Here is a 14,529-nt window from a genome sequence, read left to right as displayed (position 1 = left end):
ATTTTCTCTAGCCTAAAATCCTTTCTAGACTTTTCATTTAGGAAAATAGTAGAACTACTTAACTCTTGTCTAGATAAAATCATTTCTTTCCCATCTCTCTCATCCCACCCATGTTTTTAATAGGGGTATTATTTTTTGAACTTTCTCCACAGGAGAAGAGCTGAAGTAAGAGCAGGAACATTTTCATTGACTGAAAAAAGTTAATAAAGAAACCCCACCCCCCCAAAATAAATGTTATCTCTAATTGTCTTGAGGTAAAGACATTTCAAAAGGCATGTGTGATATTTTGTCAATTTGAACCTGTGTATGGTTCTGTCTGTGTGTCTGTTTCCATCTCTGTATCTTTCTCAACTAGAAATGGCTTAGATAAAGAGTAATGATAATTGTTTTTGCAAGGCAATGGGATTAAGTGACTTGCCCAAGTTCATATAGCTAGGTAATTATTAAGTGTCTGAAGTCACATTTGAACTCAGGTCCTCCTGGGGCCTGGGCCGGTGCTCTATTCACTGTACCACCTAGCTGCTCTGAGTAATGATAAATTAAATAAAATTATTTCTGGTAAATCTGTTCCTAAAATATAGTGTATGGTATTAATTTTTTTTAGTAAGTTAATACCTCATTATATATATATATATATATATATATATATATATATATATATATATATTATATTATATTAGCAGCATCAGAAATAGAAGCTTACTTTTATTTTGATTAATGTTTACAAAAATATGTTTGGTATTTGTTTGATCCTCAGACTAACCTTCTAAGGTCATAGCACAAGAATTACTATTTTAATTTTCTAGATGAAAAAAGTCAAAGAAAAAAATCCCAGCAAATCAACTCACCTTACCATTGGTAACTGACATAAGGCTAAACTGCAAATCCAGGTCTGCTAATGGCCATGTCCAGTACTTTTGATGTGTCAAAGGAAAAGGTAAGCTTTGTTTATGGAACTTCAGGGTTGGGAGTCATCTCAAAGATCATTTAGTTTTTTTTAACCTGTATGTGAAGAGGATCAGTCATTTTCACTAATGTCAAATTATAGTTTAAATATTAGTATCATCTATGAAATAGAAACTTAGATGTCAAAAAAATTATCTCTTTGGCTCATGAGTCCACCCAGGATTTCCCCTGGGATCATAAGAATTTGGCTTATTTTGACTTACTCAGAGTTTTCTCCTGGGGAATATCATATAATTGCTTGAAAGGAGTGTAATAAATTTGCTCAGACTCACTCTTTTTTAAAAAAAATATTTTATTTGTTTTTCCAACTACATACAATGGTAGCTTTTATCAATCATTCTTTTTGTAAAGTCTTGAATTTTATGGTTTTCTCCTCCTCTGTCTTCCCTTCCCCCTCCCCATGACAGAAAACATCTGATATAGGTTCTACATTTATAACTATGCTAAATAATACATCCATATTGATCATGTTGTGAAAGAAGAATCAAATTCAAATGGAAGAAAATATTAGGGAGAAAAAATGACATAATACATAAGACAACTTTTAAAAATTTAATAATAATAATAATAATAATAATAATAATAATAAGCAGCAGCTTTGGTCTTCATTTAAATTCCACAATTCCTTTTCTGGATATGGATGATACTTTCCATCATAAGTCTTTTAAAATTGTCTTTGATTATTATTGTACTGCTGAAATTGGACTTTGTCTTTTCTTAGAGGTTCAGGCCCCAAATAACTGTAAGTCATCTCATCTAGATCCACTATTGTCAGTGACTAGTTCCTAATTTCATTAAACTACTTAACATTAGCTTTATAAAGGGTCATTTACTTTGAAAATATAGCAAGAAATAAATACTACTTCTTCCCCTTCTCCAACACCTTGGAGGCAAACTCTTAGATCAGTTCCTATATAATACTGATCTCATTAAGTTCATGACCAGAGGCAATATGATTTGCCAAATGAGTCCTTGTTTCATGACCAGATTGTACCTCTAAGAAGTCATACTGTACTTGGACTCTGGAGTGCTGGTACTCCACAGGTCCCTCTATGTATTTTGAAACTTGCAAGATCTAGAGGCTCCAAGTCTTTCACTAAGAAAGTTAAATGGGTGGCTAGGTGGTGCAGTGGATAAAGCACCAGCCTTGGAGTCAGGAGTACCTGGGTTCAAATCCAGTCTCAGACATTTAATAATTACCTAGCCGTGTGGCCTTGGGCAAGCCACTTAACCCCATTTGCCTTGCAAAAACCTAAAAAAAAAAGTTAAAGAACATGAGCTAAGAACTCACGAATTTTATAGGAACTGAAGTCAACTTCACTGACAGAATTTATAGATTATGTTCTGTTGTTCTTATTCTCCTTTCTTTTTTAAACACAGCATTTGCTTTCCTTCAGGTCTTTCTAACCTATCTTGTTTTCCATGATCTTTCAAATATCACTGACAGTGAGTTCATGAATTGAGCTGTTCAAAATATCTCACATCTTTTTGTCCTATTTCTTATGCCTAACTGTTTCTAAAGGACAGCTAAGTAGCACAGTGGGATGGAGTACTGTCCTTGAGATAGAAAGCTGAATTCAAATTTAGTCTCAGATACTTACTAGCTGAATGGCCTTGAGCAAGTCACTTAATTGTGTTTGCCTCATCTGTAAAATGAACTGAAGAAGGAAATGGCAAAGCATTCTAAGTATTTTTGCCAAGGAAACTTCAAAAAGGATCATAAAGAATAGAGCATGACTGAAAACAACAACAAAATTCAAGAACAGTCTTTTATACACTCCCATTTATTGTATTCTCTCTCCTTTCACCCTGTTCTTCTGCAGATGTCTTTTGTTTCTGACTCCCTTCTTCCATGATCTCTCTCTCTTCTATCACCTACTCCCCCCTCCCCTCCCCCATCCCCTTCTCTTTCCTCTAATTTTTCTCTAGGGTAAGATTGATTTCAACACCCTATTGAGTGTGTATGTTATTTCTTCTCTGAGCCATTTCTAATGAGAATGAAGGCTCACTCATTCCCCCTCAACCTTCCCCCTTTCCACTCCATTGAAAAAGCTTTTTCTTGACTCTTTTATATGAAATATTTTAGCCCATTCTACTTCTCCTTTCCCTTTCTCTCAATACTTTCCTTTATCACCCATTGACTCCATTTTTATACTATAAAATACTGTTATATTCAACTCCCTCCTGTGCCTTGACTATATGTGTTCCCTCTAACCACTCTTATAAATGAGAAGGTTCATATGAGTTATCAGTATCTTCTTCCCATACAGGAATACATGCAGTTCAACACCCTTAAGTTCCTCATAATTAGTCCTTCCCTTCTACCCTCTCTATGCTGCACCTGAATCCTGTACTTGGAGGTCAAACTTTCTGTTCATCTCTGGTCATTTCAATAGGAAAGTTTGAAAGTCCCCTATTTCATTGAAAATCCATCTTTTCCCCCAAAACAGGATGTTCAGTTTCGCTGAGTAGTTGATTTTCGGTTGTAATCCAGGCTCTTTTGCCTTCCAGAATATTGTATTCCAAGTCCTATGAGCTCTCAATGTAAATGCTGCTAGATCCTGTGTAATCTTGACTGTAGCACCATGGTAGTCAAATTGTTTCTTTCTGCCAACTTGTAGTATTTTCTCTTTGACTTGGGATTTTGAAATTTGACTATAATATACCTGGGAGTTTTTTGGGGGGATCTCTTTCAGGTGATGATTGGTGGATTCCCTCAATTTCTATTTTTTTACTTTGTTTCTAGGATCTCAGGGCAATTTTGCTGGATTTTAGTTATTGAAAAATGAAGTCCAGGCTCTTTTCCTGGTCATGACTTTCAAGTAACCTAATAATTTTTAAATTATCTCTTCTGGATCTGTTTTCCTGGGTTCATTTTTTTTCCTAATGAGATATTTCACATTCTCTTCCAATTTTTCATTCTTTTGGGCCTGTTTTATTGTTTCTTGATTTCTTGCACAGTTATCAGCTTCCTTTAGTTCCATTCTGCATTTGAAGGAGTTATTTTCTTTGGAGATTTTTTTTTATCTCCTTTTCCAACTGGCCAATTCTGCCTTCTCCTCATTTGCCTTTTGAGTTGCTTTTTCCAATTGATCTAAACTGGTTTTTAACATGTTATTTTCTCCAGCATTTTTTTTTTGGGGGGATCTCCTTCACCAAGCTGCTGACTTGGTTTTCATGATTTACCTGAATCGCTCTCATTTCTCTTCCCAATTTTTCCTCTACCTCCCTTACTTGTTTTTCAAAGCCTTTTTGAGCTCATCCATAGCCTGAGCATATTTCCTACTTCTCTTGGAGGCTTTGGATACAGAAGCTTCAACTTTGTCATTTTCTAAATGAGTATTTTGATCCTCCATGGGACCAAAGTAATTTTCTATAGTCAGGTTCTTCTTTTTATGTTGTTTGCTCATTTCCTCAGCTCAAAACTGATTTACCTCACTTCCAAAGCTTTGGGGGATTCTGAGAGGCTCTGACTGTTCTCTTGCCTGTGCTCTGGTCTGTGAATGACTACAAGCCTTCCTCTCTGTCCTGGAATTGTGAAGATGGTCCCTGTTTCTCTATGGTCCAGACTGGGCCCTGGATCTGAATGTGAGCAAAGTAGCAGAGTACTGCTCCAGGGACCTCTGCAGTCTCCCCCAACCCCCTTACTGTCTGTGGGCTGAAAGCTCTGGAAGAGCTGGGTGACTCCAACCTGTCGTAGGGCTGCTCTGCTGGTGAGGCAAAGTTCTCTCACTCCCCCTTCAAGCTGTCCCCTCTGATCCCTGGGCCAGGAGGTCTGGAAACTGCCCCCATTATCACAGACATAGGTGCCCCAGGAACCCAGAGACCTAGGTGCTCTGTGGGCTGTTCCTGGAAGGCTGGAGCTGGTTTGCTCTGGCCCAGTTCAGCTTCACTGAGGCTGTGATGAGGCCTGGCTGTGCTGAGGCTCTTTCCAACTCCTGGTCCCTGAGGAAAAGACCTTTCTTACAGATCTAAGTTGCCTTGGACTGGGAAATTGTATCACTCAGTCTTTCTGTGGGTTCTGCCCCTCTAAATTTTAAATGGACTCATAATTTTACAGCTTTTGAAGCTTTTTGGGGCATGAGTTTCTGGGAATTCCTGCCCTCAAGTCATCATCTTGGCTCCAGCCTCACAATAATTTCTTAATTAGGCTTTCTCTTATAAGCCTATCTCCTCTCCTATATATTCTCCACAAAGTTGCTAAAGTTTTATTCTTTTTTTTAGGTTTTTGCAAGGCAAACAGGGTTAAGTGCCTTGCTCAAGGCCACACAGCTAGGTAATTATTACGTGTCTGAGACAGGATTTGAATCCAGGTACTCCTGACTCCAGGGCCGGTGCTTTATCCATTGTGCCACCTAGCCGCCCCTTAAAGTTTTATTCTTAAAGCAAGACCTGACTCCGTCTCTGACCTTTCTCCCTTTCCTGCCTCCCCTCCCCAATAGAATGGCTACCTTTTACATTTGGATTAAAATGCCAATTTCATTGATTTATAATATCTTTTGCCATCATTCAAGTAAAACTGGTCTACTTGCTATTCCCTGTAATGACATTCTACCTCCTGTTTCTATGTCTTTACATAGACTTTCTTCCATGTCTGAAATGTGTTCCCACATCACCTCTGCATCACAGAATACTGAGCTCCCTTCACAACTCAGCTCAAGTGGCACTTCCTTCAGAAAGTCTACCTTAGTTCCACAGGAATATTACTTTGGGTTTTTTCAAGGCAATGGGGTTAAGTGGCTTGCCCAAGGCCACACAGCTAGGTAATTATTAAGTGTCTGAGACCAGATTTGAACCCAGGTACTCCTGACTCCAAGGCCAGTGCTTTATCCACTCGCCCCCCGGAATATTACTTTGTATATATTTTATATTTGATTTTCTAAGTACATGTGGTTTCTCCCATTAAGCTCCTTTGAAATCAAGGACCATTTAAAAAAATCCATGTATCACTAGTTAGTAAATTAGTAAATACTTAATAAATGCTTGTTGAATTCAGTTGGCCTCCCTGATTAAATCTAGTACATGTATATTTCTATTAATGAAGAGAAATATCTAAATCTGACCAGGATTCAGTCCATGTTGTATGTTTCCAGAAAGTATTAAGTTCATATATGGCATTTTGACATTTGCAAAATATTTTATGCATATTATGTTATAACATATAACAGTTATGATAACCTTTTAAAGATGTTATCAAAACTATTAGCTCTATTTTTACATGTGAGAAAACTGAGTCTCAGAAGGGTTGTAACTTGGCCATGATGATATTAATAAGCAGCAAAAACTGGATTTAACTTGGATCTCTCTGATATCAAGTATAGAATTTAATCCAATCCATCACACTGCCTTTCTATAGTGTCAATTGTAAGCCATAATCCAAAGTTATAATCTAATTTGAATACAACTTTTCCCAGACATGTGTACATCTCCTGTGTCAGCTATCTCCTTCTTGTACTAACTCTCCTATTAGTTCTTTGTAAATTGGAAGATCCAAGATTAAAATGGTGTCATTATTATTAAGGGGCTGCAGTACACTAAGGAATTGTGCTAGGTGTCAAGGGCCAGAGGCAGAATGTGAAAACAGGTGCTTGACGCCCATGCAACTACTGATGATAGTAATTTGTCTCATCTTCTTTGCAGAAGAAGTTGAATACAGATTTAAGGGGTGGAGAAGATTTCAGAAAGACTTATACAAAGATGAAGCAGGTGGGAGGAAGGAGAAATTGAAACTTGGAAGGGTAAAATGAAAGAAAATGATTTGAGAGCCAGATGAGAGCTTTGAGAGATTGAGGGAATGTGTAACCAAAGCACAGACAAGGTTGCTTTGGTTTCATGCTTCTGTTATTTAAAAAAACCCCAACATAAACAAACCGGCAACTTGGCAGCAGTGAAATCTCAATTGGCCAGGAATTAGTTTCAGGACAGATTGCCAGCTGTTGTCCCTCCTTGCCTCCCTCCCTTCAGGGCAGGGCATTTGTGAAAACAAACAGCAAAGAAAAAGGAATCCAGATGTCAACAATTTAATCTATCCACTTTTCCTACTTTACCTCTCTTTCAGTTTTATTTCTCTACATTATAAATGCATCAAAACATACATTAATGTTCTTTTTTAATATAGCAGATTTTAAGTTGGTAAGGAGACTTTATACCATGGTTTCCCATTGGAGAAAAGCTGAAATTTGGTGACAGACATCTAATATCTACATGCTGGCTGACTGCATCACAGTACATAGAGTTTTTGAGCTTTCTTCTATTTCTTTATGTGCAAATAAGAAAAAAAGCAAAACAAAAATGACTAAAGATGAATCTGTGAAAAATCTTTTCTGTGAAACTGTCCTTTTGTACTCTGATGTTTACTTTCAAGTTTTCTTGCTTCCTGAAAAAGTGTTAATTCTTAGGGATTATAATTCCTATGCTTTTCATTCAGATTGCTATTACTCAACCATCAGGGCAGTTATGTGGCACAATGAATATAGAAGACAGTGCCTGGAGTCAGGAAGATCTGAGTTCAAATCTAGCCTCAGACACTTTCTAGCTGTGTGACTGAGTGCGTCACTTAACCTATTTGCCTCAGTTCCCTTATCTGTGAAATGAATTGAAGAAGGAAATGGCAAATCATTCGTGTATCCTTGCTAAGAAAACCCCAAATAGGATCATAAAGAGGTGGGCACAGCTAATGAACAAAATAACAGCAAAAGAACAAAAGATTATCAATAAATTTTTTCAATGTGTGTCTAATACTCAGAATTTGATAGTAGAGGACACCTAGAAAAGAGTTATATAGGTAGAACCAATATACTTGGTTTGGAGTTAGATGACCTCAGTTAAAGTTTTGGTTTTGGTCTACCAATTACCACCTGTACAATGGTTTGCAAATTACAGCCTCTCTTAGCCTTGGTTTCCTCATCTGTAAAATAAGAGGATTGGATTAGTAGACATCTAGTAGGTCTCTTTTGCTCATTTTCTAACTGGGTAGCCTTAGTCAAATCACTCAATTTCTTTGAATTTTATTTTGCAAAATGAGGGGTGCTAATAAGAATTTCCCTATTATAATATAAGGTTGTTTTGATCAAGGTGCTTTGTAAACCTTAAGGCTTATATAAATGTGAGTTATTATAATATTTGCTATTCCCAAGTAACTTTATCCTCTGCTAAGCAATTTCAAAGCAGACCTCTATATTGCTGTACTATATAAGGAAGGTAATGCTTTCACTAGAATTTATAGACATTCTAGAGGGTAACAAATACAAATTCCATTCAATTCAGAATGTTAGATTCAAGGCACTGGCATTTAGAGCACTACAATTTCGCACCAGCGAACTTACCTTTATACATTTACTTTATCTTATACATTAGTCCCCTTCACATCCTCTACAGTCTAGTCAAACTGGCTTGCTTGCTCTTCATATATAAGATTTTAACTCCTTCCTATGTATATGCTTTTACATGGGCTGGACTCCATATCTGGAATGCTCTCCCTTCTCACCACTACCTCCTACAAATCCCTAACTTCTTTCAGCTTATGGGCTCCTCCATTATGAAAATTTTCCTAATTCTCCAGTTGCAAGTATTTTTTTCTCCTCCCCCCCATCCAAATTACATATATATATATATATATATATATATATATATATATATATATATATATTTTATACTTATTAGTATGGGAAATTTTCTTCACCCTGAGACAATGAAATCACAGGTCCAGTCCTTACCCTACTCTATATGATGCTGATTTTTTTTTTAGGTTTTTGCAAGGCAAATGGGGTTAAGTGGCTTGCCCAAGGCCACACAGCAAGGTAATTATTAAGTGTCTGAGACTGGATTTGAACCCTGATACACCTGACTCCAGGGCCTTTGCTTTATTCACTGCGCCACCTAGCTGCCCCTATGCTGATTTTTTAAAAAGCATTTATATAGCACTTAAAAAATTTTCTTTTTGATAGTCTTTACATTTTTTCCATGTTATACATTGATCAAAATTGAATGTGTTTAGAGAAAAATCATATCCTTAAGGGAACAAAAAAATATAAGAGATAGCAAAATTACATGATAACTATATTAGCACTTCAAGTTTTTCAAAGTATACATTTTCTTCATAAGAATATTTTGGGCCCATCCCTAAACCTTCTAGTGCTATTCCATCTGAGATCACCTCCCCTATATTCTATATGTATCTCTTATATATCTATATATGGACATGCTGTTTTCCCATTTAGAATGTGAGCTCCTTGAGGGCATGTATTGGTTTGTGGATTTTTTTAAACCATTTTTTATATCACCAACATGCAGCACAGTGCCTATACTAAGTACTTAATAAATACTTTTTGCTTGATTTGTAAATTGGACAGAATGTAAATATTTTGAGAGTAAGCCCTGTTAGGTCTTTGTTGTTGAGTTCCTAGCACTTGATAGTTTTTTTTTTTTTTGTCCTTCAGTCTGAAAGAAGACCATGATATAAGGGAGATGATGCCATGACAAGCACATTAATTCACCAGTCTCACGTCTCCAGAGCCATCTGGATCCAGTGATCAGAAATGAATCAGGACCACTGCAGATGGCCCTGGATGCAAGGCAATTGGAGTTAAGTGATTTGCCTAAGGCCACACAGCTAGTTGGTGCCCAGTGTCTAAGGCTGGATTCCAACTCCTAACCTCCTGACTCCAAGGTCAGTTCTCTATCCACTACACCACCTAGCTGTAGACTGCAACATAGTAGAGGCTTAACAAATGCTTATACACAAAAAATGTATATAGGAGATTCTAAACCCCTGGTTTGGCTTGCCTTGTCAGAAGACATAGACCTGGAAGGGACTGTTTGGTTAGTACAGAGCTGAAGTGAAAAGTAAAATACTTATTCATCAGTCTCCCAAACTGCATCATGCTTTAAGTATCAACCTGCCAGGAGAGCTATAACCATAATTTAAATTACTCTATCCAGGTTTAACTCTGGCAATGCAACCTTGCAAGTCTTTGTGGTTGACATTTCTTTGTGAGTGAAGGAAATAAATAGATGTCTCATACCTGGTTTATATTGTACATTGAAAATCTTTCTAATCTTCCCTTTTTTTTGTGGGGGGAGAACATTGATATAAGGCATATAAGTAATTTTCTTTGGGGCTTTGAGGTAGGGGTAAAAAGGCTGAAGAGTAAGGGCAAAAAACCTAACATTTCTATTATGGACTATGTTTTCCTAGGGCTGAACCAAGTCACTAAATTTGTGTGTGTGTGTGTGGGGGGGAATCCCTTATTAGAGAAGGGAAGTTCTCTTTAGGATCACATTAGAGTTGTTACATACTCAAATGACTAAGTTACTTGCACTATGTTGGTTGGTCTTGCTTAACTCTTTGTTGCAAGAGAGTGTTCATTGTTAAAGATAATATACTTTTTTTTAAACAAAAAGTATCAGGGCAGCTAGGTGGTGCAGTGGATAAATAAGTAGCCCTGGAGTCAGGAGGACCTGAGTTCAAATGCAGACTCAGACATTTAATAGCTACCTAGCTGTCATTTAACCCATTGCCTTGCAAAAACAAACAAAAAAAAAGCATCAATAAAACATTTAAAAAGGAGAAATATTAGTAAATTTACACACACATATATATACACATCTACAACCAATATCATTGCTCCAACTCCCTATTTTCAAATTCCTGACTCCTCCCAAGATTGGTAAATACTAAGAATAATTTACTTGTCTTAGAAATGTAAAGGAAATATCAAGAAAATGTATTAACAGAAAGTATTCTTACCACCTGTTACCCAAATGCCAGATGATATAAGGATATGAATCAAACTTGACTTTTGGCCCCAAGTCTTGGCTATCAGCCCAGTACCTAATCTCAGGATACAAGAAACAGTGGTTTAACAACTTAATCATCAGATAACCACAAAAGGTGCTGAATCTCTTTGTCTTGGTTGTTCATTGATTGTTCATCAACACTAGATTGGTGAGTCTTCAGGATTTTCCTGTTGTTTCCTGAGCAGAAGTATTTCAAATGACTATTGGAGCACAAATGGGGCAAGATGAAAGCCATAGCAAATGTGAGGTTTGCTTTGGTGATTCCTTTCAACAGTGCTGGGTCTTTCATGCTCTAAAGTCTAGCTTCAGCAAGTGTTGTTGCTTATAAACCCTGATAAGATGATGCATGATATCCTTGGAGCTTCTGACTTCTAGAGTCATTTTTCTTCTCTGTTTTCTTCTTTGCCCTCTTTATTTTTGATTTTAAGTTTTGTCCTTCTTGACTTTAAAATTTTTTCTCATATGTTTTCACAAGTATGCCCAATTAACTAGAAGCTAAATGCTGTGGAACCTGAAACATACTTCTAGAGAAACCACTTTGCAGAGCCTCCCCAAGGAAGTAGTAAACTCTTTGCCCTAAAATCCTATGGGAACACAGTCCAGGGATGGAAGCATGCACCTGGTACACCCAGAGCCTTGGTAACATTCCTCTCATATGTAAAGGACAAGGTAAATTCAATTCCTAATACTGTGAGGGAGGATCAGGGAAAGCTTTGTGGAAGAAGTGGCACCTGAGGAAAGTTTTGATGAAAGAGATATATATATATATATATATACTGATAGGCACAAATAAGAGGAGGAGGTACATTTTAAGCTAAGAGAATTGCTAGTGTAATGGTTTCAATAACTCTCACAAAGACTCTTATTGCTATGACTTTAAGAGGCAATGGAATCTTGGGAAGTTACAGTTTAACTGCTATTTTTAAGAGAGAATGAATCTTCAGAAAAGTGGCAGTTTAATTGTCATTCTGGAAAGTTAGCTGTAGTAGCTTAGAGAAAGACTGAAGATGGAAAGAAAAAATTAAGAGTATTTCTTTCCTAAGGGACTGCATTTAACTCTTCTCATATTGTGAAACATTATGAAGAGAATTTTTAGATTTTGGCTGCTATTCTGAACAAGCTAAATCATGGGACCGTGCTTCCAGACTTAAAGAGGTCAGCAGGAGCAGTGATGCTTAGAGGTGACTTTTTCACAGGTGAGACATAATTTGTCTTTTATTTCTTGTTACACTGCGAATACATTGGAGATTTAGGAAGTTACCTTGATGTTTTAAATTTAGGTTACTGGGATTAGATTCTCTCTTTCTCTCTCTTTATACATATACGCACACACACACACACACACACAAACACATATATAGTGACAGAACAGATATGGAATATACAAATCTATTCATAGAACATATATAGAGAATATATAATAGAAATCTACAAATAAAATGAATACATAGAATATAAATCTATACCTAGAACACATTGAACGAATATATAAATTCTGTACATAAAATACATATAATGAATATATCTCTATAAAATATATTGAGAATATATAAACATATACATAGAACATGTTTAGAGATTATAGAATACATAAATACAGATAGAGCATATATATATACATATATAGAGAAAGAGAAAAGAGAAAGAGAGGGAGGAAAGTCTATGGGAAGAGAAGTTTTTCTACTTTAATAAACTAGAGGAGGGGGTGAGAGCGAATTACAGAGAGAGGTCACAATTTTTAAATTTTTTAAGGAAATAACAGAACATATTTTGTTTGCCTTAGAACCTAGTATGAGAATAGGAATGAATAAAATAACGAGGGACAGGGTTTAGAATTGTTTTTGATGAATATACATGCATAGTACCATGAAGGTCATATGTGAGGGTCACCAAACTTAAAGTCCTAATACACAAATGTGAATACACAGTGTAAAGTTTGAGGAACTGCTAGTAATTCAATTTGTTCTGAATATATAAAATGCATAAATGGAATTTCAATAAAACAAAACAAGAAAAGCAGGTAGGATGCAAATTGTGGAGACCCTTAAATGGTAGGTTGTTTATATTTCATCTTAGCAGAAAATAGTAATTCTAAAAAAAATTTTTGGTATAGTGATTTATTCAGACCTGTGCTTTAGGCAGATTATTTTGGCAATTCTCATGGAAGATGAGTGGGAGAGGAAAGAGGCTAGAAGCAAGGAGACCAATTATGATACTATTAGCACAGACTGAGTGAGAGGTGATAACTAAATGCTGATGGTGGTACTTGATGCAGTTTGGAAATTGATTGGCAGTAAAAGCAGGATAGTGAATGGTAGTGGGATTGGGATAAGATGATAAACAGTTGCATCCTGTTTGTCATGGATTATATCAATTTATTAACCTGAATGATCTAATTTTTTTCAATTTTTAATTTTTCAATTTATTGAAGAATTATTTAGCACTACTATGGACATGATCCTGTCTTGGGGACTGAGGTTACAGAGACAAAAGAGTTCTTGCTTTTAAGTTGATATTCTTTTGGAAAGGAAGTGTACAACATATATACAAGTAAATGTGAAGTATATACCAAAGTACAGAAGGTAATGGGGGGGGGGGGATGATGATAATTGACTGACAAAAGAAGGGAATCAATAAGTCTTGTGAAGAATTGGTATCTGAATGGTATCAAGGAATCTAAGAATTCTGCTATTTAAATATGAGGAGGGAATATATTCCAGAAATGGCAACCATTTGTGCCAAGGTGCAGAGGAAGGAAATAGTAAGTTTATTTCAAAAGTGGAATGTGTGATGGAAATTAATATTAAATAAGCTTGGAAGTCAGACTATGTAGAGTTTGTGTATGGATTGTGTGCTAGGCTCAGAATTATTTTTTTTTTATCCTAAAGCCAATAGGGAACCATGGAATTTTGATAGGGATGGGGTAGATTGGGGAGGGGGGAGATCACAGAGCCATATTTGAATTTTAGGAATGTCAGTTTGTAAACTGTTTAAAAGATGGATCAGGGGCAGCTAGGTGTTGCAGTGGATAAAGCACCAGCCCTGGAGTCAGGAGTACCTGGGTTCAAATCCGGTCTCAAACACTTAATAATTACCTAGCTGTATGGCCTTGGGCAAGCCACTTAACCCCATTTGCCTTGCAAAAACCTAAACAAAAAACAAAAAAAGAGTTGTAAAAGATGGATCAGACAGTAGTGTTACAATCATCCAGTCAAATGTTCACAAGGGATTGAACTGGGTCAAGTGTTGACATTGTAGAAATATTGAATACGTGAAATCAATTAAGATTTAGCAACTGAGGGGCAGCTAGGTGGCATAGTGGATAAAGCACCAGCCTAGGAGTCAGAAGTACCTGGGTTCAAATCTGGTCTCAAGACACTTAATAATTACCTAGCTGTGTGGCCTTGGGCAAGCCACTTAACCCCATTTGCCTTGCAAAAACAAAACAAACCTTAAAAAAAAAAAGATTTAGCAACTGCCTGGATAATCAACAGCAAGCATTTAGTAAGCACTGACTAACAGCAAGCATTTAGTAAGCACTGACTAAGGGCCAGGCATTGTTTCAAATGTTGTGTTTATAGGGGAATTAAAGTGAAAGACCTTGCCCTCAAGGATCTTACTCTCTAATAAAGGAGATGTGCTTAAATTCTTAATCTACACTCAGACTAATAGATTGAGTTCCCAGACCATTTCCGGCTACTATTCCCTTTAGGATTTTAGGAGCAACCCTAATGGATGGGTGGTGTTTTCTTTTTCTTTTTTAGG

The 14,529-nt window shown here is 36.5% G+C and overlaps 1 protein-coding gene across 3 annotated transcripts in view; it reads left to right on the top strand.

Annotated features, from left to right (window-relative positions):
* Positions 1–844: 844 nt before the first annotated feature.
* The window catches only part of TP53BP2 (tumor protein p53 binding protein 2), a 98,354-nt gene continuing 84,669 nt past the window's right edge, over positions 845–14,529 (top strand). The window contains exon 1 of one of the 3 annotated variants that reach the window (XM_074222774.1): positions 845–937. In XM_074222774.1, coding sequence (XP_074078875.1) covers positions 899–937 — 39 coding nt within the window. In that variant the 5' untranslated portion in view covers positions 845–898. Of the gene's footprint in view, positions 938–11,717; positions 11,961–14,529 lie in introns of those variants that run through there. The other 2 variants (XM_074222770.1, XM_074222773.1) reach the window with 2 other exon arrangements.

The sequence above is a fragment of the Macrotis lagotis genome, chromosome 2, assembly GCF_037893015.1.
Source record: "Macrotis lagotis isolate mMagLag1 chromosome 2, bilby.v1.9.chrom.fasta, whole genome shotgun sequence".
Lineage (NCBI taxonomy): Eukaryota > Metazoa > Chordata > Mammalia > Peramelemorphia > Peramelidae > Macrotis > Macrotis lagotis.
Note: the sequence above shows the minus strand (reverse complement) of the source record. Positions and strands in the feature narration are given on the sequence as shown.